The sequence below is a fragment of the Bufo bufo genome, chromosome 1 (genome assembly GCF_905171765.1).
Source record: "Bufo bufo chromosome 1, aBufBuf1.1, whole genome shotgun sequence".
In the NCBI taxonomy this organism is placed as follows: Eukaryota; Metazoa; Chordata; class Amphibia; order Anura; family Bufonidae; genus Bufo; species Bufo bufo.
In genome coordinates this window covers 791,761,879-791,787,704 of record NC_053389.1, presented here as the reverse complement: position 1 = coordinate 791,787,704, position 25,826 = coordinate 791,761,879, and the positions used below count along the sequence as shown (strand labels likewise).

General features: G+C 42.2%; 1 protein-coding gene across 7 annotated transcripts in view; it reads right to left on the bottom strand.

Moving 5' to 3' along the window:
• NFIX (nuclear factor I X) overlaps nucleotides 1-25,826 on the bottom strand; it is a 167,810-nt gene that overhangs the window by 40,455 nt on the left and 101,529 nt on the right. For all 7 annotated transcript variants that reach the window (XR_005775683.1, XM_040414996.1, XM_040414994.1 and 4 more), the window contains 3 exons: nucleotides 2,406-2,468; nucleotides 1,632-1,706; nucleotides 419-539 (listed from right to left, as the gene is read on the bottom strand). Coding sequence is in view for 6 of the 7 variants with exons in the window: in XM_040414996.1 (XP_040270930.1) it covers nucleotides 419-539; nucleotides 1,632-1,706; nucleotides 2,406-2,468 (259 nt within the window). In the remaining variant the exon portion in view is untranslated. The remainder of the gene's footprint in view (nucleotides 1-418; nucleotides 540-1,631; nucleotides 1,707-2,405; nucleotides 2,469-25,826) is intronic.

The following is a 25,826-nucleotide window of genomic DNA, read 5'->3' as shown; positions in this document are numbered from 1 at the left end:
TGGTGTCCTCATATATTCTATTAAGTGCACTGCATGCCGATTTTCCCACTTTAACTTGGATAGTTGGACAATCATTAAAGGGTTATTCCTATATTGACAAGGTCTGATAGGTGCAAGTCCCACCTCTGGGACCCACACCTATCTTGAAAATTGGGGTTGCCCAATCCCTTCTTGCGGGTGCTGTAATGGAGAGGTGGCTGTGACCATGGAGAGATGCATGGTTTCTATTCACTTACATGGGAGTTCTGAAAATAGACAGGTGTAATTTGGGACCCCTGCCTGTCAAATATTTATATTATATCCTGCGAGTCATGTCAATATGTGTGTATATCAGCAGCCTATTCTGCAGAATAAACCTGTGCCTATAGATGCATTGATAATTGCCACGATTAATGCCAAAAAATAATGAATTAGTTACCTGCTGGATGGAGGGGATGTTAAGGATCGTCGGCCAAGTGTCACCTGGTTTATGTTGTAATAGCTTGGGCTCTCCAGATCAGCCAGTGAGAAGTTAGGACCGGATGCCGTTGCAACAGGTGCTGGAAGACACAAGAGAAAGTAAAAACATAAATGTATAATAGCTTAAAGGAGTTTGTGTAGACTTTTATACTGATGATCCGTCCTGTGGGTAGGTCCTTAGTTTCTGATCAGTGGGGTCCGACACCAAGGACCCTAGCCGATCAGCTGTTTGAGAAGGCACCAGTGCTAGAAGTAGTGCCGAAGCCTTCTCGCAGCTTAGCCAAGGCCATGTGATGTCATGTTCATCGGTCACGTGGCCTAGGCACAGCTCAGCCCCATAGAAGTGAATAGGACTGAGCCGTGGTACAAAGCACAACTACTATATATACGGCGCTGTACTTGGTGACCTGAGAGAAGGCCGCGGTGCTACTGCTAGCACCGGTGCCTTCTCAATCAGCTGATCGGCGGGGGTCCTGGGTGTCGGACCCCCAGCGTTCCGATACTGATGACCTATTCAGAGGACAGATCATCAGTATAAAAGTCTCAGAGTATACACAGAGAATCTTTAACAGATGCTGCTTTAAGGAGTACTCCAGGTAAAGCTGGAGCATGATACGGAGATTCTCTGGTGGTCTTTGAATCCCTATGTCATCCTTCATGTCCTGAGACTTTGCCCTAGATATAACACAGAATATGAATTTCTCCTAGAGTGTTCTGCACTCTGAGCCGGAAATCCACAGCTCCGCCCATTGTGTAGTGGACAATGCTGGTTACTGCAGCACTGCTCCAACTGAAGTGAATGAGAGAAGTGTTTCAGTAACAAACTCGCCAGGGCTACTGCGGAACAGCTGATTGGCAGGGTTGGAGGGGGTTGAACCCACACTGATCAGATATTGATGGCCTGTCCTGAGTATATGCCATCAAAATAAGGTACAAAAAAAACTCCTAGTAAAAGTACATGCCAGTGTAGGCAGCCCCAACAAAAGAAGCTAACATTTCATTTTATGCTGGTGTCACAATGGCACTGTACATATTACTGTACAGTTAATTGCTCTCGAAATAATAGTAACACTAAAAAATAGCATGTGACTTGCACTTTCATAGGTCTCACATGGGCTGTGACAATAGAGCCCCAAATCAACCAGAGGTGAATCAGGTTGTTCAGTACTCACTCTGGGACACCCGGACAAGCTCTGTGACATTCCACACCCCCGAAGTGACAAAACAGTCCTGGAAAGTGAGATGTCCTGCAAACAAATGGACACAGTTACACAAGGCAAACAAAGAGGATAGTTTCTATGGGCATAGCCTGATGAAGCAATGTGAGGCGGAATGTCAGTCAACCACTCAAAGCGAACTCCGGAAAACAGTTACCTTTCCCTCGCATATAGGGCTGTATTACACTGACCGAAGATCGGCCAGATCATTACTAGCAATCCTTTGTAGGAACGCACAAAACCAGATGTTAATGAAAAGAAGCACTGGGCAAATTGACTTTCAACATAGTTCGTTTTACCGTTATGGTTTAATGGGTTGTCACGGACTTCTTGTCTTTTAAAGGGTACGTACAGTAAATACACGAAGGGGCAGAAGTGCTGCGCTGATCACCCTGCACCTACTGCTTTTATTGTCTCTGTTTACCTGTCTGAGCACGTGGGGTACGGATCCTATATTCTTTCCTTACATTCCTACTCCATATGCTCGGACAACTGAGCAGAGCCAATGAAAGCAGTAGGTGTGGAGGGTTCAGAGCAGCGCTTCTGCCCCTTCGGGTTTTTTTTTAGTTTTTTTTTTACGAACGTTTAGTTACCCTTTAAACCTAGCTTGATAAATGTGGTCCTGTATATAAAAATGGTCTCACAAGCTGAAGGACCATACATTGTGATGCTATTTGGTGCCACAGACATTGGACGCTTTGCTGTAATGGATGGAGCAGAAGCACTTACCATTTGGAGGAGGCTTTATGTCCACCTCTGTCTGCTGGTTTGAGTTATCTGACTGCCCGGAATCTGTAGGCAAGAAGCATTTAATGTGTTTATGTTATATAATGTCAAGTATTATTCAAATTATTACATATATAGATAGGCAGAGAACATCTATTATCTATCTACCTCATATCTATCTATCTATCTATCTATCTATCTATCTATCTATCTATCTATCTATCTATCTAATACCTATTATCTATCTATCTATCTATCTATCTATCTATCTATCTATCTATCTATCTACAGTATCTATCTCATATCTATCTATTATCTAGCACCTATCTATCTGTCTATCTATGATCTGTCTCCTATCTATCTATCTATCTATCTATCTCATATCTATTATCTATCTCCTATTATCTATCTTTTATCTATATCTATCTCTACAGTATCTATCTTTTATCTATCTATCTATCACTATATCCTATTTATCTATCTATCTATCTATCTATCTATCTATCTATCTATCTATCTATCTCATATCTATCTATCTATCTTTTATCTATCTCTACAGTATCTATCTCTCTATCTCTATCTCATATCTATCTATCTTACTACTTTGAGCTTCAATCATTGCCTCTTTAGACCTGCAAAACCTTTTTCTTATTTTCTTTTTATACAACGGCTGAGATTCCCATCTGGCTCTGAAAGCACATCATTACTCCAGCATATTCACGAGGAAAAGGGCATTTATTTTCTTTATCCTCCGCACATTTTCATTTATTGCAATAATTTGTTTATCTTTTCCGCTCTCAGTTCACATAAGGGTGCTTTAAACTGTCGATAACACATTCTTTTTATTATTAATGGTTCATTGGAGGGAGGGGCAGAATATAGAGGAGAATATCACAGAACTGTTGTGAATTGCTGGCAGCCATTTTAAAACTTGGCAGCCATTTTAGGGCTGGCTGACAGTCCTCGGGAATAAGAAGTAGAGGCGAGATTAGGGATACCGAGTCAAAAAGAAATCAAACATATCTACAAAAAGCCAGGTTAACAAGTAAAACAAACACTCATAAATGTCGATTGAAAGCAGAACTGGTGGCTTTCTTGTGTTAAACACATTCATAGAGAAGTTCAAGTAGGCTCCTTTACTAAATATCTCTCATAGGCAACAGCACGGAAGTGTCTTGTTCTTCTAGTTGTCTTTTCTCTATGTACTTGTTAATCACACCATTATGTTCTCCAGTAGAGATCCAGTGGACCTCACCGTACAGTAGAAGTTCTGGTGGCCTGCCAGAGAGAGTAAGATGGTGGCCAAGACCAGCACGGTCTCCCTATTGCTGACCTATGGTGGTCTTAAAATTTTAGATATTGCTATACACCAGGGATGCTCAACCTGCGGCCCTCCAGCTGTTGTAAAAATACAACTCCCACCATGCCCTGCTGTAGGCTGATAGCTGTAAGCTGTTCGGGCATGCTGGGAGTTGTAGTTTTGCAACAGCTGGAGGGCCGCAGGTTGAGCATGCCTGCTATACACTATTAAGGAATGAGGCACCAAAGTGCAATGAAAGGTTGATCTTTTTTGCCTCAAAATATTTGCCTCCATTTCATAAATCAAGTGGAAACATAAAAGCAAAACCACATTCTGTGGGGCCTCTCGCTGGTCAGCAGCCCATCTCATGTAAACAGGGTGTGCGGCTGACATATTGTAAAGTTTATGGCGGACAAGCAATCGTAGAAGTGATTGTTCATCTCCCGTACAATATCCATCACTCAGTGTGAAACCTTTGTAATCCACCACCGATCACTTCTTAATATCGTTATTAGTGTTCATTAGGAGAATTTATCATTCTAGGTGTATTTAAGGTTAGTTTTTAGATTGAAGTTGCTATATATACGTGCAACAAATGTATGAAAATGGCACATAGTAATAATAAATTTGGCGCAAGTATAAAGTGGTGGTGCCTCTTTCTGTATAAGGATGCCTGGCATAGAGTTGCGACTTTTTAAAAAGTTGTACTTTATAAATGTGTCTTTTCTGAAATTGTGAGACCAATTTTTTTTACCCCAAATCTGTAGTTGGTGCTGGAAGGCACAAAAAAAAGTCACAACATTTTTGCACAAGTGACCCCAAAAATTCACAAAGTCTTTACTTTTCCCCTATATTTTTTGTTTCTTTTATACATGCCCTTGGCAGGTAAGGCTAGGTTCTGGTTGTCTGTTCTGGCAGTGGAACAGACTACCAGAATTACTGTATCCAGCATAGCCAGATACCTCCTGGATCAGCCGGGTCCTCATTCACTAGAATGGGATCCAGTGGAGTTCCTACATGTATACCGACTTTCTGCTGGAAACCCAACGTTTGGATATGGTAATTCCGGTAGTCTGCTCCTCTGCTGGAATACCACAACACAGATATGGACGTAGCGTTTACAGCTAACAATTTTCACTGCTATAAAGATGTGACTTTCTTTAATTTATAAAGAGATTTTCCTGTAATAATTTGCTTCCTTTTTTCTTTTTTTTGGATTTTGTTGCCGTTTTTGGTGCAGTATCATGATGGAACTCTTCACAAACACCTATACTATGTACTTATACGGTGAACTGTTCATTTTTAGGTTGCTATTGGAACTAGGGATGAGCGAATTTCATATTTTGAAATTCGTTTGCGCTTTATTTGGTGGTAAAAGGTGAATTGCGTTATTGATTTCCGTTACCACGGACCATAACGCAATTCTATAACGGAATGCCTTTAGAGGCATTCCGTTATGCATTCCGTCATAGAATTGCGTTATGGTCCGTGGTGACGGAATCCATAACGCAATTCTGCTTTTACCACCAAATCAAACGCAAACGACTTTCAAAATATGAAATTCGCTCATCTCTAATTAGAACCATTGGATCAATGATATTTGTGATCCCAGAATAATGACACTTGTGGGTCCTAGAACAATACTTGCTGCTCTAGAATAGTAGAACACTGACACTGTGGGGGTCACATATTAGTTGTGCAACAGCATTTGGGGTCTTGTATATAGATTATTAGAAAGGGCTCAGGACCGTTTTAGCTTCGAGCTGGCCTAGTCCATGTACTGATGATTGTGTCCTATCTCTCTCATCAGTGTAGCTCTTCAGTGCTTGTCACATTCAGATGTTGCTGGCAGCAGTGGGTCCTATATTCCCATCTTTCTCACCCCCTGTCCCTGTGCCAGCCTCATCCTCACCTCCTCCCTTCCTTGAAGCCCCCAAGGGCTGCCGAGCCTCTAGGTCTCCTCCATCATCTTATCTGTGGCTCCAGCTGATAAATCAGAGCCGGGAGCTCCCCTCATACACGATGCGGATTATCTACCCACCTCTCTTCGTGCCGAACTCCCCTGAGCTGGCACACACACAGCGAATGGGGACCAGAGACAAGGAACAAAATGGCCATTATTGTGTGTGCGCAATCAAATCAACTTATCCCAGCTCCGTATACGTGGAAGCTTGTACATATAGGGTCCTGCACTGATGAGATTCGGCTGAATACAGACAAAAGACGCTGCTGTATGTAAGCAGTGATTTGCATATTGCAATTTAGCAGAAGGAATGTAGCTGGTAATCTAGGTGTGATAATGCCTCCGGGAAGTTTAACACTGAAGGCCACCTTACATTGGCCGCTCTCTTTTATCCTGATTACCTGGTAGATCTTTAGCATGTTTTTTTTTTTTTTTAGATATATATAATTCTCTGTATTTTCAGAGATATCTGTCATGTACGTTGTAAATCCTCTTGTAGCTTTAGGGTGAACACACGCGTGAAATAAAATACTTTACATCAAATAAGGATAGAGGTATCAGCCGTAACATAAAAACTAGCTATACACATTAGATGTCATTTGAACTCACAGAATTCGACGTGACCAGACTACCATCTAATATGTGAGGGTCCCCCCCCCCGACTTACTTCCAACATCTGCCATCAGGAGAGAGTTGGTCACATTAGTTATGTTATATTAGATCTTTTGCTTCTTTGGAAGAAAAGTGGCTTTCTTCCCTCTCATTTATTACACATGGACGCTTGGCTGAGCTGAGTGGGCATCTATGGAGGGGGATCAGGGGAATCTAATGTATATAGTTGTCCTAAGGTCAGTATTGTACGCCCACATGCCCTGCCCTATGATCACTTACAGTATCTCCAGTGCTGAGAACCTCTAGAGATATATCAACAGCCAGTCATATTTTACAGTTTTTAAGGTTTTTAAGGTTTTTGGCAATATCTCTCCGTATCTCTTTAGCCCCTCGTCAAGCTCTCAGGTGAGTCTTTGAAGATTTGCTAACAATCATACAGCTCCTGATACAGTGACTAGAGATAATGAACATAGAATATATATCCTTGATAGTACAATTCTCATACTGGCCATAGGCATATGATAAATTATCATCTCCAATAATCCCCCATTTATATGTCATTTCATGATGTTTGCCAGAAACCTTTGCCAGAATCAGCCAGGAATAATCTATCAGATTGCTTCCTTGTTTCCCCTGAAAGCATTGTCCACCAGACCCCATAGACATTGGGATTTTGCCACTGAAATTGGCAGTATTTTACTGTGAAAATCCAACTTCTATACCAAATTAAGAAAACCGGGGCAGATGTTAAACCTGGGACCATCTGTAGAAATATGGTTCCTTCAATATGCCCTCCATTACATGATGACGCAAGCATAAACATGACCAAAATAGAATCAATATATGAAAAACTCAAATCACATTCACCATCACAGTTTAGAATATATGTATGGGGGAAAAAATAACAGCATGTGACGTATAACGATGGAGACTAAAGGGCCCTGAATGCATTGGAGATCAGGAATTGTTGGGCTCATAAGCTTCCCACAGATGGTCATGTTGGCAAGGGTTGGTGAAAGGGGAGGTAAGTTCTGCACCTGATGCTCTTATTACTGAGCAAATCTGGGCTGCAGCTGTGGCCCCTCAGCCTACTCCCCCCACCACCACCATTCCTGGCCTATGCCCTGATATTTGGTTAATGAAAGAAGACAATAGAGGATGCAAAATACTTATCTCCCATAGTTTTGTTTTCTGTAGCTTTGTAGTGTTCATCTTATCATTTCTCATATTGTTTTTTGTGTCCTATGATTTTCTAATATTTTTTTTTTATTATTATTTTAGTTATCCTTCTACTTGTGTATAAGTCTTTCTGATGTTAACGGGGTGTTTGGTCAGTCCAGTTTAATGTTGCTGGCCCCTCTACTGATTGTCACGGAGGGGAACTGTAATTTGGAAAAAGGCTGTCCAAGCTCAGGTAGACATCTTTTATGGCCTCTGAGGCTGCATTGGATGGGGAAATGAAGCATTGCATGGATCCCATTTCTCCAAAAAGAGTATGTTGGCGAAAACAGAACCGTTAAAGTTTTGCAGGAAAATTTTCACTGTCTTTTGATTAGACCAACTCTCATTGTGCTTTGACCACATTGTGTCCACATAAGATCGAGAGGTCTGCAGACCAAGATGACCTTATCCCTGTATATACATGTCGGTTGCTGCAGTAAATAGTAATACTGAGTACTCCCTAGTGGTTACTCAGTGACGGGTATAAATAAAATGCACTGAATGTGAAGTGTTGGTGTAGATCCAGTTCTGCATCTGTTTGGCAAGACGCCAAGATTCATTTTGTTTAACCCTGTGTGACTAAGGCAGAGCGAGGGAGGGGAGCTGTGTGGAAATGAGAGTGCTGCGAGCAGAGAGGAGATACAAGGAAAGAGACAGTTTTCTTTTAACCAAATACAATATATGTAATTTATAGTCAACTTTTCTATTTTTCATTCCTCTTCGCTGATACTGTATTTCCTACTTCATCCCATCCTGCTTGCTATTATGAACCTGAGTTTCTCCCTGCCTACCTCGGTACAGGCCTTACACCTGTATTGTGACTCCTGGTTTCTCCAGCTTTGCTGTCTTTCCTGCCTCATGTTTCTGTCTCCCTCCATTGTGAGTCTTCTACTTCTTTCTTCCTCCCCTGTCTTTCCTGCCTCAGTCTTATTTCCCTGTGCTTTTCTCCTTTGTTTCTCCTGAGTCAGTCTCCCGTTTCCCTCTTCGGTGTCTCTGTCTCCTTCTTCTGTAGTCTTCATTTCTCTGCCTCTCTTGATTTACTCTTCTGTCATTGACTTTTCTCTTACACTCTTCTGTTTCTCTTGCATCTCTTCTGTCTCCCTGGCTTACTTGTCTTCCTCTTCTATGCCTCTCCTGCCTCACTACTGTCTTCTCTCTGTGTCTTCTACCTCTTCTCTATGACTCCTGCCTGTATGTCTTTTCTTACTTTTCTGTTCTGCCTCTCCTGCATCTTATTTGTCTCCCCTGCCTTACCTTTCTGTCTTTCTCTTCTCTGTCTTCTCTCTGTGTCTTCTACCTCTTCTCTATGACTCCTGCCTGTATGTCTTTTCTTACTTTTCTGTTCTGCCTCTCCTGCATCTTATCTGTCTCCCCTGCCTTACCTTTCTGTCTTTCTCTTCTCTGTCTCTCTCTGCTGTTTCCCTTTTCTGTGTCCCATGTCTCAATTTTCTATCTTTCTCCTCACTGAATATTCTTCATTCCTCTTCTCTTTTTCTGTGTCCCGTCTGACTCTTCATTCACCTCGCTCCACTCTCACTTTTCTGTACTGTCTTTCCTACATCCTTTCTGTCTCCCCTGTCACACATTTCTGTATTCCGCTTCTCTGCTCCCCTGCATCACTCCTCTGTCTGCCTTCGTTTAATGTCTCAGTTTTCTGTATCTCTTTATGTGTTATCTGTCCCACTTCTATTTCTATGCAGACGAAGTTCTCATATTTCTCTGTCTGTGGAACGCCTCAATCTCCTCTACCTAGCTACAATTTCAATTTTCTGTCAGTTTTCTCTGCGTCTGTATCTGTCTGCTGGTTCTTCTCTGTGTCCTTCTACCTCCTTTCCATTAATTGCTTTCTCTAGGTTTATAGTTGTGTGCATATAGTACATTAAGTCTCGTGTGCTTTCATTTTTAGGTATAATTTCACTGTCCATTCAGGCTTGCATTTTTCATTCACTAGGGAACAGCAGGAGGTCCCATCAATTATTTTGGTCCCTGTGAATGAAAAACAAGTACAAAATATTCACCCTGCTGTTTGGTGTGACACTTGCCCACACCAGAAGGATTCAAAAAAGTTATATTCTCAAATACCTTTGGCATCTTGTTCAGTTGTTTATATACAGTATGTGTATGCTGCTTTTTATTTTTGTACAAAGGTGCCAAAAATAACATAATTTCTGAATGGGCCTAGGATGCTTTAGACCAGGGAACAGAAACCTCCGGCACACCAGCTGTTCTGAAACTACAACTCCCAGAATCCTCCTTTCACTTCTACAGGAGTTACAAGAACAGACGAGTAAGTGTGCATGCTGGGAAATGTACCGTATTTTTTGCTTTATAAGACGCACTTTTTTCCCCCAAAAGGGGGGGCGGAATGACCGTGTGTCTTATAAAGCGAATACTAGTGTGCGCTTTCATTATGGAAGCGCTCACTAGTATGCTTTAGGTGCTGGGTGTAGGGAGTGTAGCGCTGCAAGCGCTTGTACTCACCCTCCCGGTCTTCATTCCTGGGGCCGGCGCTGCACTGTCCTGACCGTGTACAGCGATTGACAGAGCAGCGCAGACCGGGAAGACAGAGGAGCGCGACTTCTACCAGAGGTGGAGAGGAGCCGCGGCGCAGGACAGGTAAGAGATAGTTTTTATTTTAATCTGATCTGAGGTCTGATGGGGGTCTCACTATGGGCTGATATAAGGTCTTATGGGGGTCTCACTATGTGGGCTGATCTGAGGTCTGATGGGGGTCTCACTATGGGCTGATATAAGGTCTTATGGGGGTCTCCCTATGTGGGCTGATCTGAGGTCTGATAGGGGTCTCACTATGGGCTGATATAAGGTCTTATGGGGGTCTCACTATGTGGGCTGATCTGAGGTCTGATAGGGGTCTCACTATGGGCTGATATAAGGGCTGATGGGGGTCTCACTATGGGATGATATAAGGTCTGATAGGGGTCTCACTATGGGCTGATATAAGGTCTTATGGGGGTCTCACTATGTGGGCTGATCTGAGGTCTGATAGGGGTCTCACTATGGGCTGATATAAGGGCTGATGGGGGTCTCACTATGGGATGATATAAGGTCTGATGGGGTCTCACTATGTGGGCTGATCTGAGGTCTGATGGGGGTCTCACTATGGGCTGATATAAGGTCTGATGGGGGTCTCACTATGGGCTGATATAAGGTCTGATGGGGATATCACTATGTGGGCTGATCTGAGGTCTGATGGGGGTCTCACTATGGGCTGATATAAGGTCTGATGGGGGTCTCACTATGTGGGCTGATCTGAGGTCTGATGGGGGTCTCACTATGGGCGGATATAAGGTCTTATGGGGGTCTCACTATGTGGGCTGATCTGAGGTCTGATAGGGGTCTCACTATGGGCTGATATAAGGTCTGATGGGGGTCTCACTATGGGCTGATATAAGGTCTGATGGGGTCTCACTATGTGGGCTGATCTGAGGTCTGATGGGGTTCTGACATGAATTGCTGATGCGATGTCCTGATATGGGGGCCTGATCTGAGGATCTGATATGAGGTCTGATGAAAAATTTATTTTTTTCTTATTTTCCTCCTCTTAAACCTGGGGTGCGTCTTATAAAGCGAAAAATACGGTAGTTTCATAACAGCTGGAGTGCGGAAAGTTGCTGACCTCTGCTTTAGAGGCTTACAGCGAACTTGGAGGTATATTTGGTTTCCCTTGGTATGACTTTTTTTCTGATGTTTTTCCCACAAGACTTCAGAAACAGCAGAAAACTTTTTAAAAAATGTCATGGATAGGAAAAAATGCCACAAAAGCAGTTAAATTAAATTCATGCATTTTTTTTACAGGCAAAATAATAATAATGGACAAATGTGTGTGAAGGAAGTCTAAAGATTATGTCTTACAGTTTTTTGGCATGGCTTTATTGCATTTACATTTAGAGGGGTGTTCCCTGTTCTGGACCTCATCTGTTAGCCATAATGGAGTATGGTTACAAAGAACGTCTCACTGTGGAGGACCTGGTATGTCCATGCATTACACATGCCATTAATTTCAGTGGTTTCATTTTATCCCGTGGTGACGCCGCAGGGAAATTGGGCACCTGCTGCCAAATTCACTAACAGATTACAACCTATTGCTGGGAACCCTGTGATCATCTTATTGTATACGATCGCGTTCAGTTGTTCAGTTTTTATTGTGCGGGTGCAATGCGATTTAATGCATTTTCCACGTGCGTGATAAAAAACTGAAGGTATACAAACAACATCTCTTAGCAACCATCCGTAAAAAACGCATCGCATCCACACTTGCTTGCGGATACATTGCGATTTTCACGCAGCCCTATTCACTTCTATCGGGCCAGCGTTGCGTGAAAATCGCAGAATATAGAACATGATGCGATTTTCACGCAACGCACAAGTGATGCGTGAAAACCAACGCTCATGTACACAGACCCATTGAAATTAATGGGTCCGGATTCGGTGCGGGCGCAATGCGTTCGCATCACGCATTGCACCCGCGCGGAATACTCGCTCGTGTGAAAGGGACATTACACAGTGCGGCCAGGCTTCGGGAGCCGCATACAGAATTCCTCTAATTGTTTGGCTGCACCTGTACTTGCTATTGTTTCATGTGGATCCCACGGTAGGACCGCATCGAGTATGGGCACCGAAACAAAGAAAAGGACTCAATATAGTATAAAAGAAGTTTGTAATTAGACCATGAAGTGACTATAACCACAGTTTATTTCCACCTCGCAATAATTTTTTTCCATTGTAGTTCTGTTTTATACTTTTTTACCTTCAATGGAGCAATGGAAGTACACAAAAGCTGCACTGTGGTACATGGGATCACATCATGTGTCCAATTATATGGCTCTATACAACGCTGTATATCTGAAATATCTGCCATCCAGTGGCACAGAATCTAACGCTGTATACCTCTGTATGGGATAAGAGGCTGGTAGAAGCACAATCTGCCACCATAGACTTAATATGGTATCGTGCTAGATAATCTATATTCAAGTGAATGGGGCTGGGCTGCAATACCAAGTGCAGCCACTATACAATGGATGGTGCTGTGCTTAGTAAGCTGCAAGGAGGCTGCTGCGCCCACAGGAGTGGCACGGCTTCCTCTTACAGCTGATTGGCAGGGGTGTTTGGAGTCGGACTCCTGCCAATCTGATATTAATGACCAATCTTGACGATAGGTCACCAGTATAGAAGACCCGGAGTGGTGCCACCTGTATTGGACATGCACAAATTTCACAAAATCAGTGCGTGAATTATAAGAATTTGCTTCAGATTGGAGCAGGCCGACCAGAACCTAAAATGTGGCAAAATAAATAAAATGTTTCCTTCTTGAACTTCAAGCTCCTGTATAATAACCCTGTTCTGACCTGTTCTTAGCTGCCTTTGAGAAGAAAATCTCTCATCCACTTTTTAAATATGGCACACTTTTATTAGACCACATCCCAGAACTGCAAAATGTCAAAAACCTAAGAAAACATGCAAGAATGGCAGCCAGACGCTTTATAAATATGTCATACGAGCTTGTGCCACTCTAGCTTATTCAGAAAACTGCCATAAGTCTTCCTTCATAAACATATTTCCCCAGGCATTTTTTGCCACAAAAAAATACCATAGACACCGCATGCATTTTCTTTGTTAGTCTTTTTTTTGTGTGGTATTTCTTTTCAGAACTGTTTGGATGTCACTTTATTAGGTTTTTTCCCTCTCCAGAGAATGGGATGAAAAAAATGCCTGAAATAAACACCAGACACAAAAAATGCACGTGTCTCTTGTATTTGTAATTCTCAGAAACTTTCAGCTAATATCCGGGGCTGGCATTTTTTTTTCAGCAAAAAATTCATCAACAAACGCAAGTGCAAAAAAAATAATGTATGAAAGAACACTAAGTGCTGAAAAACATCACAAGACTATACCCCCGATTTACTAATGTGTTTGTGCATAGAATCTGTCTAAGGCCTCGTGCACACAAACGTATTTTCTTTCCGTGTCCGTTCTGTTTTTTTTGGGACCGTATACGGAACCATTAATTTCAATGGGTCCGCAAAAAAAAAATGGAAGTTACTCTGTGTGCATTCTTTTTCCGTATGTCCATATTTCCATTCCGCCAAAAAATAGAACATGTTCTATTATTGCCCGCATTATGGACAAGGATAGGACTGTTCCACAAAATACATACGGTCGTTTTTTTTCGACTTTTTTTTTGGGGTTTCTCAAATTTTTACGACTCTCGGAAAATGGGTGGGGCTCCATGGGAAAGGGGTTGGGGCCTAAGATGTGCCATTTTGGGCAACATTGTACAACAAATTCTGGCAAAAAGTCCTGTCGCAAAGTAAGCCAACTAACTGCAGCCATAGGAATGAATGGAGTTGCAGCATGACTCCCAGAATCACAAAGAAAGCCGGGGGGCCTTCATCGGGCTGTTCTCGGAACTGCCTGCTCCCGATGACTGCATTTGATTTCAGACCGGCTCCCGGCACAGGTAAGGGCTTACCTGTGCATCGCTGGATGGGTAAGTCTACCTTACTAAAGATGGCAGCCCGCATGTGTTCGCTGGCGAACACTGCGAACTGCCCTGCTTATCTTGTGTGCAGTTGATGTGTCACAGTGCATCCCTGAGGTGGATGATAGCTGTCTACAGTTTTGGTCCGCTTCCGATCCGCATTTTTTGAATATTAGATGTGGACCCATTCATCTCAATGGGGCCGCAAAAGATGCGGACAGTAAGTCCACTCCGTGGCCCCACAAAAAAAAAATAGAACATATCCTATTCTTGTCCGTTTTGCGGACAAGGATAGGACATTTCTTGCAGGAGAGAAAAAAGTTTAGCAAATTCGGGATTTGCGGACTGCAAAGATGGATGTGGTCGTGTGCAGGAGCCCTTAGTAAGCCGAGGCTCCTAGCAGGTCTTGCTCATGTAGGTGATGTTACAACAGCTTAACAACGTGCCATTCGTTTGCTATAAACTTTTCGATTCGGTCCACAACCTTTGTTTAGTTTTTTGCACCGATGCGCGCCTTCATAGATTATAAGCTGCTGTATTTACAGACACATAGCTAGAAAAATAATGTCAGATGAGTCACAGCAGTGCGTACATACACGCTGATACGCACACGCATGGTGTAGCCTTTGGATTGTCTTTCTGCTAATAAGCGGGTGACAACTATCAAATTGCTATTTTCAGATAATTAAATAAACCAGATTTATATGTCTGTCCTCCAAGCACACCCTAGACATATTGCAGCTGGTGCAGGCCTCCTCCCTGCTGCTGCCCTCCCCTTTCACTGCCAAAGCAAGCAGGAGCAAACTTCCAGCTCCAGACCTAGGCAGCTACTGGAATTAAAGGCATCCTGGGAGTTGTAGTGTGCTGCCGATAGTGACTCCTGATATGTTGTCATAAAGCAGTGATCTAAAATCAGTAAGGAAACTAAATTTCATGTGAAGTAAAATCTGTTACTGGTGTAAGGTGCTGGTGTTGTTCCCAGTTGGGCTCCAGTTTTTCTCTTTAGTAAAAAGCAGAATTTGCAAAATTCGTGGCTTAGCTTTGGAAAAAGCATGTTTGGCTCTAGCTGGAAAAAAAGGGAATTGGTATGGGAACATTTCCCAGAAGTTTGGTCCTCTGTCTGCTTCATATAGGTGACTTAACATAAGGCCTCCTGCACACGATCGTCTCTTTTTCCCCGTTTACTGGCCGTTTTTTGCGTTCCGTATACGGAACCATTCATTTCAATGGTTCCGCAAAAAAAACGGAATGTACTCCGTATGCATTCTGTTTCCGTTTTTCCGTTCCGTTGAAAGATAGAACATGTCCTATTATTGCCCGCAAATCACGTTCCGTGGCTCCATTCAAGTCAATGGGTCTGCAAAAAAAACGGAACACATACGGAAATGCATCCATATGTCTTCCGTATCCGTTCCGTTTTTTGCAGAACCATCTATTGAAAATGTTATACCCAGCCCAATTTTTTCTATGTAATTACTGTATATTGTATATGCCATACGGAAAAACGGAACAGAAACGGAAACACAACGGAAACAAAAAATGGAACAACGGATCCGTGAAAAATGGACCGCAAAACACTGAAAAATCCATATGGTCGTGTGCAGGAGGCCTAAGGCAGTTACACCCAAATTAGCGCCCTTTGCTTATTCTTTAAAGATCCTGGACATGGGTCCATCAGTATCAGATCCATCAGGAATGAGGCAACAGAAATGCAGAATAATATTTATCATACTTGTCCGACTTCATATACTTCATGGTACATGAAGTGCCACTAACTGGCTTTGCCATATTGTATAATCTATTTTAACTATTCTGCCCTTTTATTACGTAAAGGGGACATTTTGGACCCTCATGTTGCTGACAGTGGTGGTGTGTGTAAGAGCTGAGAAGAACAAATGTCTCACCAACATACAATATTGCTCAAAAGATTGGTCAGGACATCTCTGGTCAGCTTTGGGGATCTTGTGTCCTGCAGATCCATATTATCCATTTTGATGCCAGAATTATGGTGCCGTTTTGGTGCAAAATGGCACATCTAAGCTCCCACCCCCTTCCGCTAAGGCCCACCCCATCAAGCATGTCGGAAACAAGTGTAGAAACCCTAGATGCGCTAATTTTTCACCACTTTTTTTGATGCAGACACATTGGTAAATCTGTGACTTTGTTACTTGTGGACTAGCAGACAGTAAGGACGTACGATATTCACTGGAGACAGAGTTGTTGCAGATATTTCTGCAATGGTTCCATTTATCTGAATGGGACTTGCAGAAATTCATGTGCTTGCCTCTAGAACCTCCCCATTAAGATGAATTGAGATGAGTTTCAGTCAGAGAAATCTGTGGTAGCAAATCTGCCGCATGTGAATATGCCCTAATGCTTCAGTTTCTAACAACAACATACTGGGTGTTTTAGCAGCCACAAAGATGTCTATATGGCTACATGCACACGACCGTATGTGTTTTGCGGTCTGCAAAAAAAATTATGGATGACATCCGTATGCCAACCGTTTTTTTTTTTTTTTTGCGGATCCATTGTAACAATGCCTAAAACGGACAGGAATAGGACATGTTATATTTTTTTTGCAGGGCTACGGAATGCACATACGGATTCGGATAGCACACCGTGTGCTGTCCGCATTATTTGCGGACCCATTGAAATGAATAGGTCCGCATCTTATCCGCAAAAAAAAACGGAACAGACACGGAAACAAAAAACGTTCATGTGCATGTAGCCTAAAGATGGAGATTTCCTTTAGAGGCTGGATGAAAGGGGGTGAGTTTACTAAAATAACTAAATGTTACTCACTTCCTTTATATCTGTTCCGGGCTGTGAAATTTGGGGATTGAGATTTTCCTTTATTGCAGCTTATTTTTTTACAGTACTTACAGAGGGACTTTAAAAACAAGACTTTATGATAATGATGAATCTGTATTATTAGTAAGAGGGCTGGGCTGAGACAAATTCTTTTAGTTTATTTGTATGATGAGAAAAGTGGGATCAAAAGTTAAAATGCTGAAAGTTTAGGGTGCTGCCATACGTTCAGGCTTTTGGATGCAGTTCAGGCTTGTGGAACGCACAGGGCCGGCGCTATATAGAAAATGCCTATTCTTTTCCGCAATTTCGGTCGTTTGAATGTAGCCTAAGGGTAGTTAATATTATCTCATAACCGTGCCTAAGTCCAAGGGTAATTTACAGTAGTTCTGAAACGGGTTGTCCAGTGTCCCGCACGTGTTTGCAGGCATGCATGGATATATATATGCACACGTCTCAACCGTTCCTCAACATCCAGCCTTTGGGAACTTTTAACATTTGGCCAATACTGCCAAATATTAACCAAAAAAAATCCACTCCCCTGCTTCCCTCTGCTCGGTTCTAGCACATGGGCTCCTCTTGGTGATGCTTCGGTCCCAGGCATCTATAGTTTCAGCCGGGGGCCCGTGCACCGCTGCGACCAATCACTGGCCTTAGTGGTGACATGTCCCCAAGCAGCACGTGGCCCAGCAGTGATGTGCCTCTTGATGACATGTCACCAATGAAGCCAGTGATTGGCCACAGCAGTGCACCTGACCCCATCCGGATGTGTACAGGCCTGGGACAGGAAACATCATTGACAGGAGCCTCTGCACTGGAATTGAGCAATGGGGAAGAGGTAAGTGGATTTCTTTCTTCAGGTAGAGCACAGTACTGGCAAAATGTTAAGTCCTCTAAAGTTAGTATACCCTTTTAAAGGGGTATTGCAGTGTTAGATAACTTTTATTCAGACAAGCATTGAAAAACTTGTCCGTGTCCTTTAACTGGTCCATGTGGGCTCAACTTTCTGGATTTCAGCATAGGGCTGGAATGACACATGCAGTTTATGGAGCCAAGCACTGGAGTGGATACAAAAGAGAAGAAAAGTATCAGCCTTTATTTCCTTTTTGGATTTATTTCTGGCTTTATATATATATAAAAAAAAAAACTGCGTGTGTGAATCCAATCTTAATCTGCCTGGTCTGCATTATTCCAAACATTCCAGTCAGGGCCTACATTTTGGTTTACTTTCTACCTTGATGGTTCTTTGCATTTCATATAACGGTACCAGTCCTGACATAAAATACAGAATAAACTGTATAAAAGTGGTAAAAACATTTCTTTGGGATGCAGTGTGCTTATAGATTGACTGACCATTATGGAATATGTTCATCTCTGGTTTCAGAGTTAATGCAAGGTTAAAAAAAAATATTGTAAAATTGTAACATTCAACCATCTTAAATTTTATGTTAACATTTCAAAACATATTGAAATGCAAAAAGAGAAAGATTTGTACAAATTTGTAGTAAATTCTTTTCCATTGGTTTTACAGTAAAAAGTTGCCGTTTATCATCTCATTGATCTCAGTTAAATTTTTCTGAAGCAAATGCTATGAATTAATTTTGTAATACAAATGCCATCAATTAAATTCTACCAAGTATAACCGAAAAACTGGCAAAATCTGCCATTCCATTATTTGTACTGGTGAAGTCCATGATTATTATTTCAATTACTCTCTCTCTCTATATATATATATATATATATATATATGTATAGAGATATACACCGTATTTTAGAAGACGCACCTAGGTTTTAGAGGAGGAAAATAAGAAAAAAAAATTATATTTTTTTTATCAGACCCCAGAACAGACCCTCAGTTTTTATCAGACCTCCGAACTACACCCTCAATCTTAGTCATCAGACTTCAGATCAGATACCCATCAGAAATAAAATAAGTAAATTCACTTACCTCTCCTGCTACTCTCCAGGTCCGGCGGTCTCTTCTGCTGGGCCAGGGCTGCACTGTGACCTGACTGCATACAACATCCGCTCACAGAGGATGCACTACGTCCCAACGCTGTACTCAGTCAGGACCCTGTTCGCAGTGAAGCCCGGAGAAGTTTAGGGAGAGGTGAGTACCAGCACCGCTTCACACCTCAATCCAGTATACTAGTGAGCTCTTCCATAATGGAAGCTCGCACTAGTATTCATATTATAAGACGCGCTGAGGGAAATAAGTGCATCTTATAAAGCTGAAAATGCTGTATATATGTGTGTGGGTGTTTGTTAATGTATGGTAATTTACCTGATAGCCCTAGTTGTATGATTTTATGATATGTGCTACTTACTTGTAATATAAAAAAATATAAAATATGTAATTGACAACCCAATTTTTTTTTAATACCCTATAAAATATGTGCCATATGGGATAAATATATGTAATATATACTGTATAAGATAATTAGCATGTATACTATTGGCCTGAGAATTTTTGCACAACTGTGGCAGCAAATCATGCGCTTGTGTTTAAATCCAGCATACAATTCCTCCAGTGTATGTCTGTCGCTTCACTACAGGATTAGTGTACGCTATCGGCCAAACTGTATATATTTTATAGCCTTTCGCTACGACATGTTTATACTTCACTGGCTGCATATAAGGAATGAGTGAAAGTTATATACACACATTAAAGAGAGAGCGCTCGCCAGCACGGTAAATTATATACGCGCTGTCCTACATATAGATGATAAATTATACAAAATATGAATTACACTCAATCACTCAGTCACATCCATAAATTATAATCAGCAATGGCTTGCTTTATTGCCTGAAACGCGTCTATAAATTATGGACATAAAGATGCGATGTGTCACATGCAACACATGTACACTCGAAGAAACGTTGAATGAAATAATCATGGCTCTGTGTTTTGGTTCTTGCGGCAAGTGCAAGGGTTAAACCTGATATGAAGACTGCCTGCATAATTGTGGTGTTGGTGAGTTGTCAGCCCCACGCTAATTACTGCCGCCCGGAGGATAATTACTCTCTCGGCACTTACAGCCACCGCAACAATCTCTGCATTTACTATGTCACCAAACTGCACCCTCTGTCATTAACAAGTCAGCCCCCCTCCGTAGCCTCATAGTCTGCGCAGAGAATATTTTAACACTGTGCCCAGGCAGGGGTATGTAGCTGTGACCCCCTCACATTTTATGGCTGGGACCTTTCTCATACACACATAGTTATTATTTGAATGGCAATTGAAACTAAAAGAAAAATCATATAGCAAAATAATGCACCGCAGGCCATTGTCTTATGGAGGATAATGATAAATTTATTGACCGTGGCACAGATCTACACTGATGGGAAATAATCGTTTTGTTGTCACAGTGAGTCAGATTATCAGCATGACAGCCCGCCATCGCTCATATTGACTGAACTGTGCGTCTAAAGTGATTAGACTCTTAGGGCCGCAGTCTGACATATGTATGATAGTCATGCAAAAATAAAGGCCCCCTTCACACTTTAATCTGCTCTGGCGCTTTTTCACCACTAACAAAAATGCCATAGGAAGCACTTTGGTTTAAACCCCCCACCATCATACCGGATGCTGTGTTTATGGCGGTTTTTAGTGGCGTTTTTTTTTGCAAAACAAATGTTTGGAGGGCATTATTTGTTCAGGCGTCTTTGACCTCTATAGAGAAGAGGATGAAAAAAGGCCTGAAATAATGGGAAAAGCCTCAAAATTCTGCTTTTTAAAAACTAAAAACGCCACCAAAAAACCACAAAGCCAAAAAGTCTTTGCCAAGCATTTCATGTTTCTCATAGACTTTCAGCTAACATCTGGGGCTTTTGTTTTTACTGCAAAAAACGCACCAAAAAACGCATGTGCAATAAAAGCTACTAAAACCAAAAAAGTGTAGAAAAGTGCCACAAAATACCTATGTGTGTCTTCAGCCTAAGGGTACTTTCACAGTAGCGTTTTTGTTTTCTGGTATTGAGTTACGTCACAGGGGACCAATACCGGAAAAAAACTGATCAGTTTTATCCCCATGCATTCTGAATGGAGAGCAATCTGTTCAGGATGCATCAGTTCAATCCCTCTTAAGTGTTTTGGCCGGAGAAAATACTGCAGCATGCTGCGGTATTTATACTGAACACTTGCCGGATCCGGCATTAATTTACATCTAAGTGTATTAGTGCCGGATTCGGCATTAAGTGTTCCGGAAAAATGCATCCGGCTTTCTGGTCTGCGTATGCGCAGACCTTTAAAAATGCAACAAAATTTTTTTTATACCGGATCTGTTTTTCCGGATGACACCGGAGAGATGGATCCGGTATTTCAATGCATTTGTCAGACGGATCCGCATCCGGATCTGTCTGACAAATGCCGTCATTTTGCGTCCGGATTGCCGGCGATGGAACTGCCTGCCGGAATCCTCTGCTGCAAGTGTGAAAGTACCCTAAAACATAAAGTTTGTAAGCAGTGCCTGTCAGGGCCTAAGTCTCACAACATGTCGTAGTTTTATTCCGGCCGCCTCTCGGCATGTTTGCCGTGCTGTGACCAGAACTCCGTCCGGCCCCCATTATAGTGAATGGGGCCAGAGAGGAGTTACGGCAGCAGCACAGATCCGGCGGGTGAACAGCCTGCCGGAGAAGGCTGCCGCTAATTTGAAAGTAGACTAATACTTGTTGGCACTCCCATTTCAACACTTACTGGGTCCCCCACCAGTCTCAACTTCCAGTGTATCAAGAGGGATTAGCCAGCCAATGACCTGCCTGAGCCAATGAGTGACCACTTCCAGGACATGGCGACCTTTTTCTGACCCAGGAAGTATCAGAACAGGAAGAGTGGGGGAGCGATGTACTGCTTTTTTTTTTTTTACCTATTGTACAGTAAGCCTTTTGTAAAACATTTTTGTGCCGAAAACCCCCTTTACTAATCATGTCCTTATTCATGGACCACGGGTAACGATCTTGAAAATGGCATGAAATAAGGGTCCATTCACACGTCCGTAACGTGTTTTGTGGATCCACAGATCTGCGGATCCGCAAAACACGGACACAGCAAGGTGCGTTCCGCATTTTGCAGACCGCACATCGCCGGCGCTAATAGAATATGCCTATTCTTGTCCGCAATTGCGGACAAGAATAGGACATGTTCTATTTTTCTCGGGAACGGAAATGCGGACCCGGAAGTGCGGGTCCGCATATTGTGCGGCCCCATAGAAATTAATAGGTCCGCAATTCTGTTCCGCAAAATGCGGAACGAAATTGCGGACGTGTGAATGGACCCTAAGAGAATACCAGAAAGTAAAGAATTGTTCATGTAACAATGGATAGATAAAACCAGAAGAGACCTCCTTATATATTATTATTATTAGTTGGAATGTTATTATTATTTATTCCGCCTTTCTTTATATTATGGACTGGCACTACAGTTTGGCTCCCTTGCATTTATAGCAGTTTCCTAATATTCTTCCCTCCCAATCAGAAAAAGCATGGTAACACCACATTTCCCACACTGGCTTTCCATCGCCTTCTGCAGATTGATGTCTGCACATTTGGACTCTGAATACAGACTTCTATAAAATGAGTTGTGCCTAAGGGCTCATGCACACGATTGTATGTATTTTGCGGTCTGAAAAAAATACGGATGACATCCGTGTGCATTGCGTATTTTGCAGGTCGGAACAGCTGGCACCTAATAGAACAGTCCTATCCTTGTCTGTAATAGTAGGCAATAATAGGACATGTTCTATCCTTTGTGGAACAGAACACGGAAAGCACACGGGGTAATTTCATTTTTTTTTTTTGTGTGGCCCCATTGAAGTAAATGGTTCTACATACAGGTTGCAAAAAAAAAATTTAAATGGAACGGAAAGAAAATACGTTCGTGTGCATGAGCCCTAAAGCTGGAGAAAAACAGTAAATCATGAGCCATTGCCATGTTAATGCAGAGTGTACTATGGAATTTCTCTAACCACTGGTGGGAAGTGGGGCACACCAGTAGCTACAGTCCCTGAAAGAGTTAAAAGTATCAGGCAGAGGAAGATGAAGGGAGAAATCGAGAGTGTTAGCCTAAGCCACCTGCAGAGGAGAAAGGAGGGGGCAACCAAAAGCCTGAGGCCAAGTTGACACAGATTAGTGCAAGAGTGTCAGGGGTCAATGAGACAATGATTACAGGGTCATGACAGCAATAACACAGACACGTGTCACTGGGGCTCACATATATTACACACACATGCAAGGCCTGGACAGACTGCGAAACGAGCGCACCCGTCATGTGATCCTAAGACTACAGCCAAACAACTCCATTTATAAAAGAAAAAATAGAATAGAATAAAGAAAAACAATAATAAAAAAAAACAAAAAACTGTAATCAGATCCAGACCGTACCACATTCATTTTCATGATCTGTTACTGGTAAGATCCATTTTATCATTAGTTGCAATCCAGTACATATTTAAGCCATGCAAAAAAAAAAAAAATATATATCTATCTATCCAATCACATCAGACATGTTGGTAAATGTGGTTGGCCTTTTGTGGTTAGCATTAGCCTTTGGGTCTGTTTGACAGATATCATATATCAAAACATATATATTAATGTGGGAAAGATTCCTGAGGTAGGTAAAGGTCTTGTGCCTTGTCGTACGATAGTCAGGACTTTGGCAATTTCTTCAGCCTACGTGACAGTGCCAGTCATTCACAGCGCTGCAGGAAAGTCCGACAACATTTCATTACTGTCCTGCGCCTGTGAAAAGAAGGAATGCTCCCAGGGCGGGGGACAGACAACCCCATTTCCAGCCCTTCCCCGGAGGCCAAACTAAACACTGTGATCTCGGCACTGCTGCTGTACGCCAGGACTGGCCCACTTGTGACCAACTTAAGTCTTATAAATACTGGGACATTATCGACGACAGAGACCCTTGGGGGGCACATTGTTGAAATGAGAGATTTTTCATGTATGTGTTAGAACGTGTGCATAGAGGCAAGAGAGGCAGAGTTTAGTGCGCGGTCTACGTTTTCTAGCAGCGGTTTATACATGTGTTGTACAGAATTCTAATTAAACATGCCACAGACATTAGGTCACTGCAGAACTTCACTTTTAAAGGGGAAACATCACGAAACTCTCTCTTTTCTATGGTTTAGGCAGCCTGCAGATAAAAGTGCATTTAGATACATCGTTTAGCGCAATTATTAAGACGTCTTATTTATTAAACAGAATTCCATTTTTCCTATTATTTCTCCTGAGATTGGGTGGGGTTCCTGCACTGTTTCCAAAGTACAACGCACTAAAACATGGATTTTCCAGACACGCCACTATACCATATACCTGTACAAATAGTGGATATGTCCGGATGTTTGTTTTTTCTTTTTCTGAAGCTTCCTTTTATGTAAAGTGAATGCAAAGGAGAGGAAAGGACTGATCACTATACAGTCACTATGTGTGGATAAAATGGAAGATAGAGGATTCTGTAGGGTATTACACTTAATAGTTCCCACTTTTATGAAAATGTCACTTTAAAGGAGTTTTCAGGATTTAAATATTAATGACTTGTCCTCAGGATGTCAACAATATCTAATCGGTGGGGGGTACGGCTCCCAGCACTCCCACTGATGCGCTGTTGGAAAGGGCTGTAGCGAATGTTGTGGCTCTTTCTTGGCCTATGATTTTATGTCCATCGGTCACATGACCCTTGTGCATATTCAAGTGAATGGGATTAAGCTGTAGTACCAAACGCAGAAACTATTCAATGTGCAGTGCTGTGCCATGAATAGCTGATTGGTGGGAATGTCGGGAGTCGGACCCCCACCAATCAGATATAGGATATTCATCCATTATTAAAGAGGTTGTCCAGGCTTTTTCTATTGATGACCTACCCTTAGGATAGGTCATCACATCAATATCAGATTGGCGGGGGTCTGACACCTGGCACCCCGCCGATCAGCTGTATGGGGAGACGGCACACGCAGTGAACACATGCTTTCTCCTGTTTCTCTTCCTGCTGCTGTCCCATAGACAAACAGTGGCAGAGCAGGAAGGGAAACGGAACGTACGCACTGTCTCCCCCCAAGCAGGGGTGCCGGATGTTGGGCCCCCGCCGATCTGATATTGTTGACCTATACTGAGGATAGGTCATCAAAGAAAAAGCCCGGACAACCCCTTTAAGTCCTGGAAAACTCTTTTATATATATATATATATATATATATATATATATATATATAATATGTTGAATAGTCTTAAATCCTTTACTACAGTGCCTTGCAAAAGTATTCACCCCCTTGACTTTTTTCCTGTTTTGTTACATTACAGCCTTAAGTTCAATGTTTTGTTAATCTAAATTTTATGTGATGGATCAGAACACAATAGTCTAAGTTGGTGAAGTGAAATGAGAAAAATATATAAATAAAACTATTGTTTAGAAATAGAAAACAGAAAATTGGCATGTGCGTATGTATTCACCCCCTTTGTTAGGAAGACCATAAAAAGCTCTGGTGCAACCAATTACCTTCAGAAGTCCCATAATTAGTGAAATGATGTCCACCTGTGTGCAATCTAAGTGTCACATGATCAACACCTAAGCAAGAGGCATCACTAACCAAACACTGCCATGAAGACCAAGGAACTCTCCAAACAAGTAAGGGACAATGTTGTTGAGAAGTACAATTCAGGGTTAGGTTATAAAAAAAATCCAAATTTTTGATCATCCCCAGGAGCACCATCAAATCTATTATAACCAAATGAAAAGAACATGGCACAACAGCAAAATTGCCAAGAGACGGCCGCCCACCAAAACTCACGGAATCGGGCAAGGAGGGCATTAATCAGAGAGGCAGCACAGAGACCTAAGGTAACCCTGGAGGAGCTGCAGAGTTCCACAGCAGAGACTGGAGCATCAGTACATATGATGACAATAAGCCGTACGCTCCATAGAGTTGGGCTTTATGGCAGAGTGGCCAGAAGAAAGCCATTACTTTCAGCTAAAAACAAAAAGTCATGTGGGAGACTCCCAAAATGTATGGGGGAAGGTG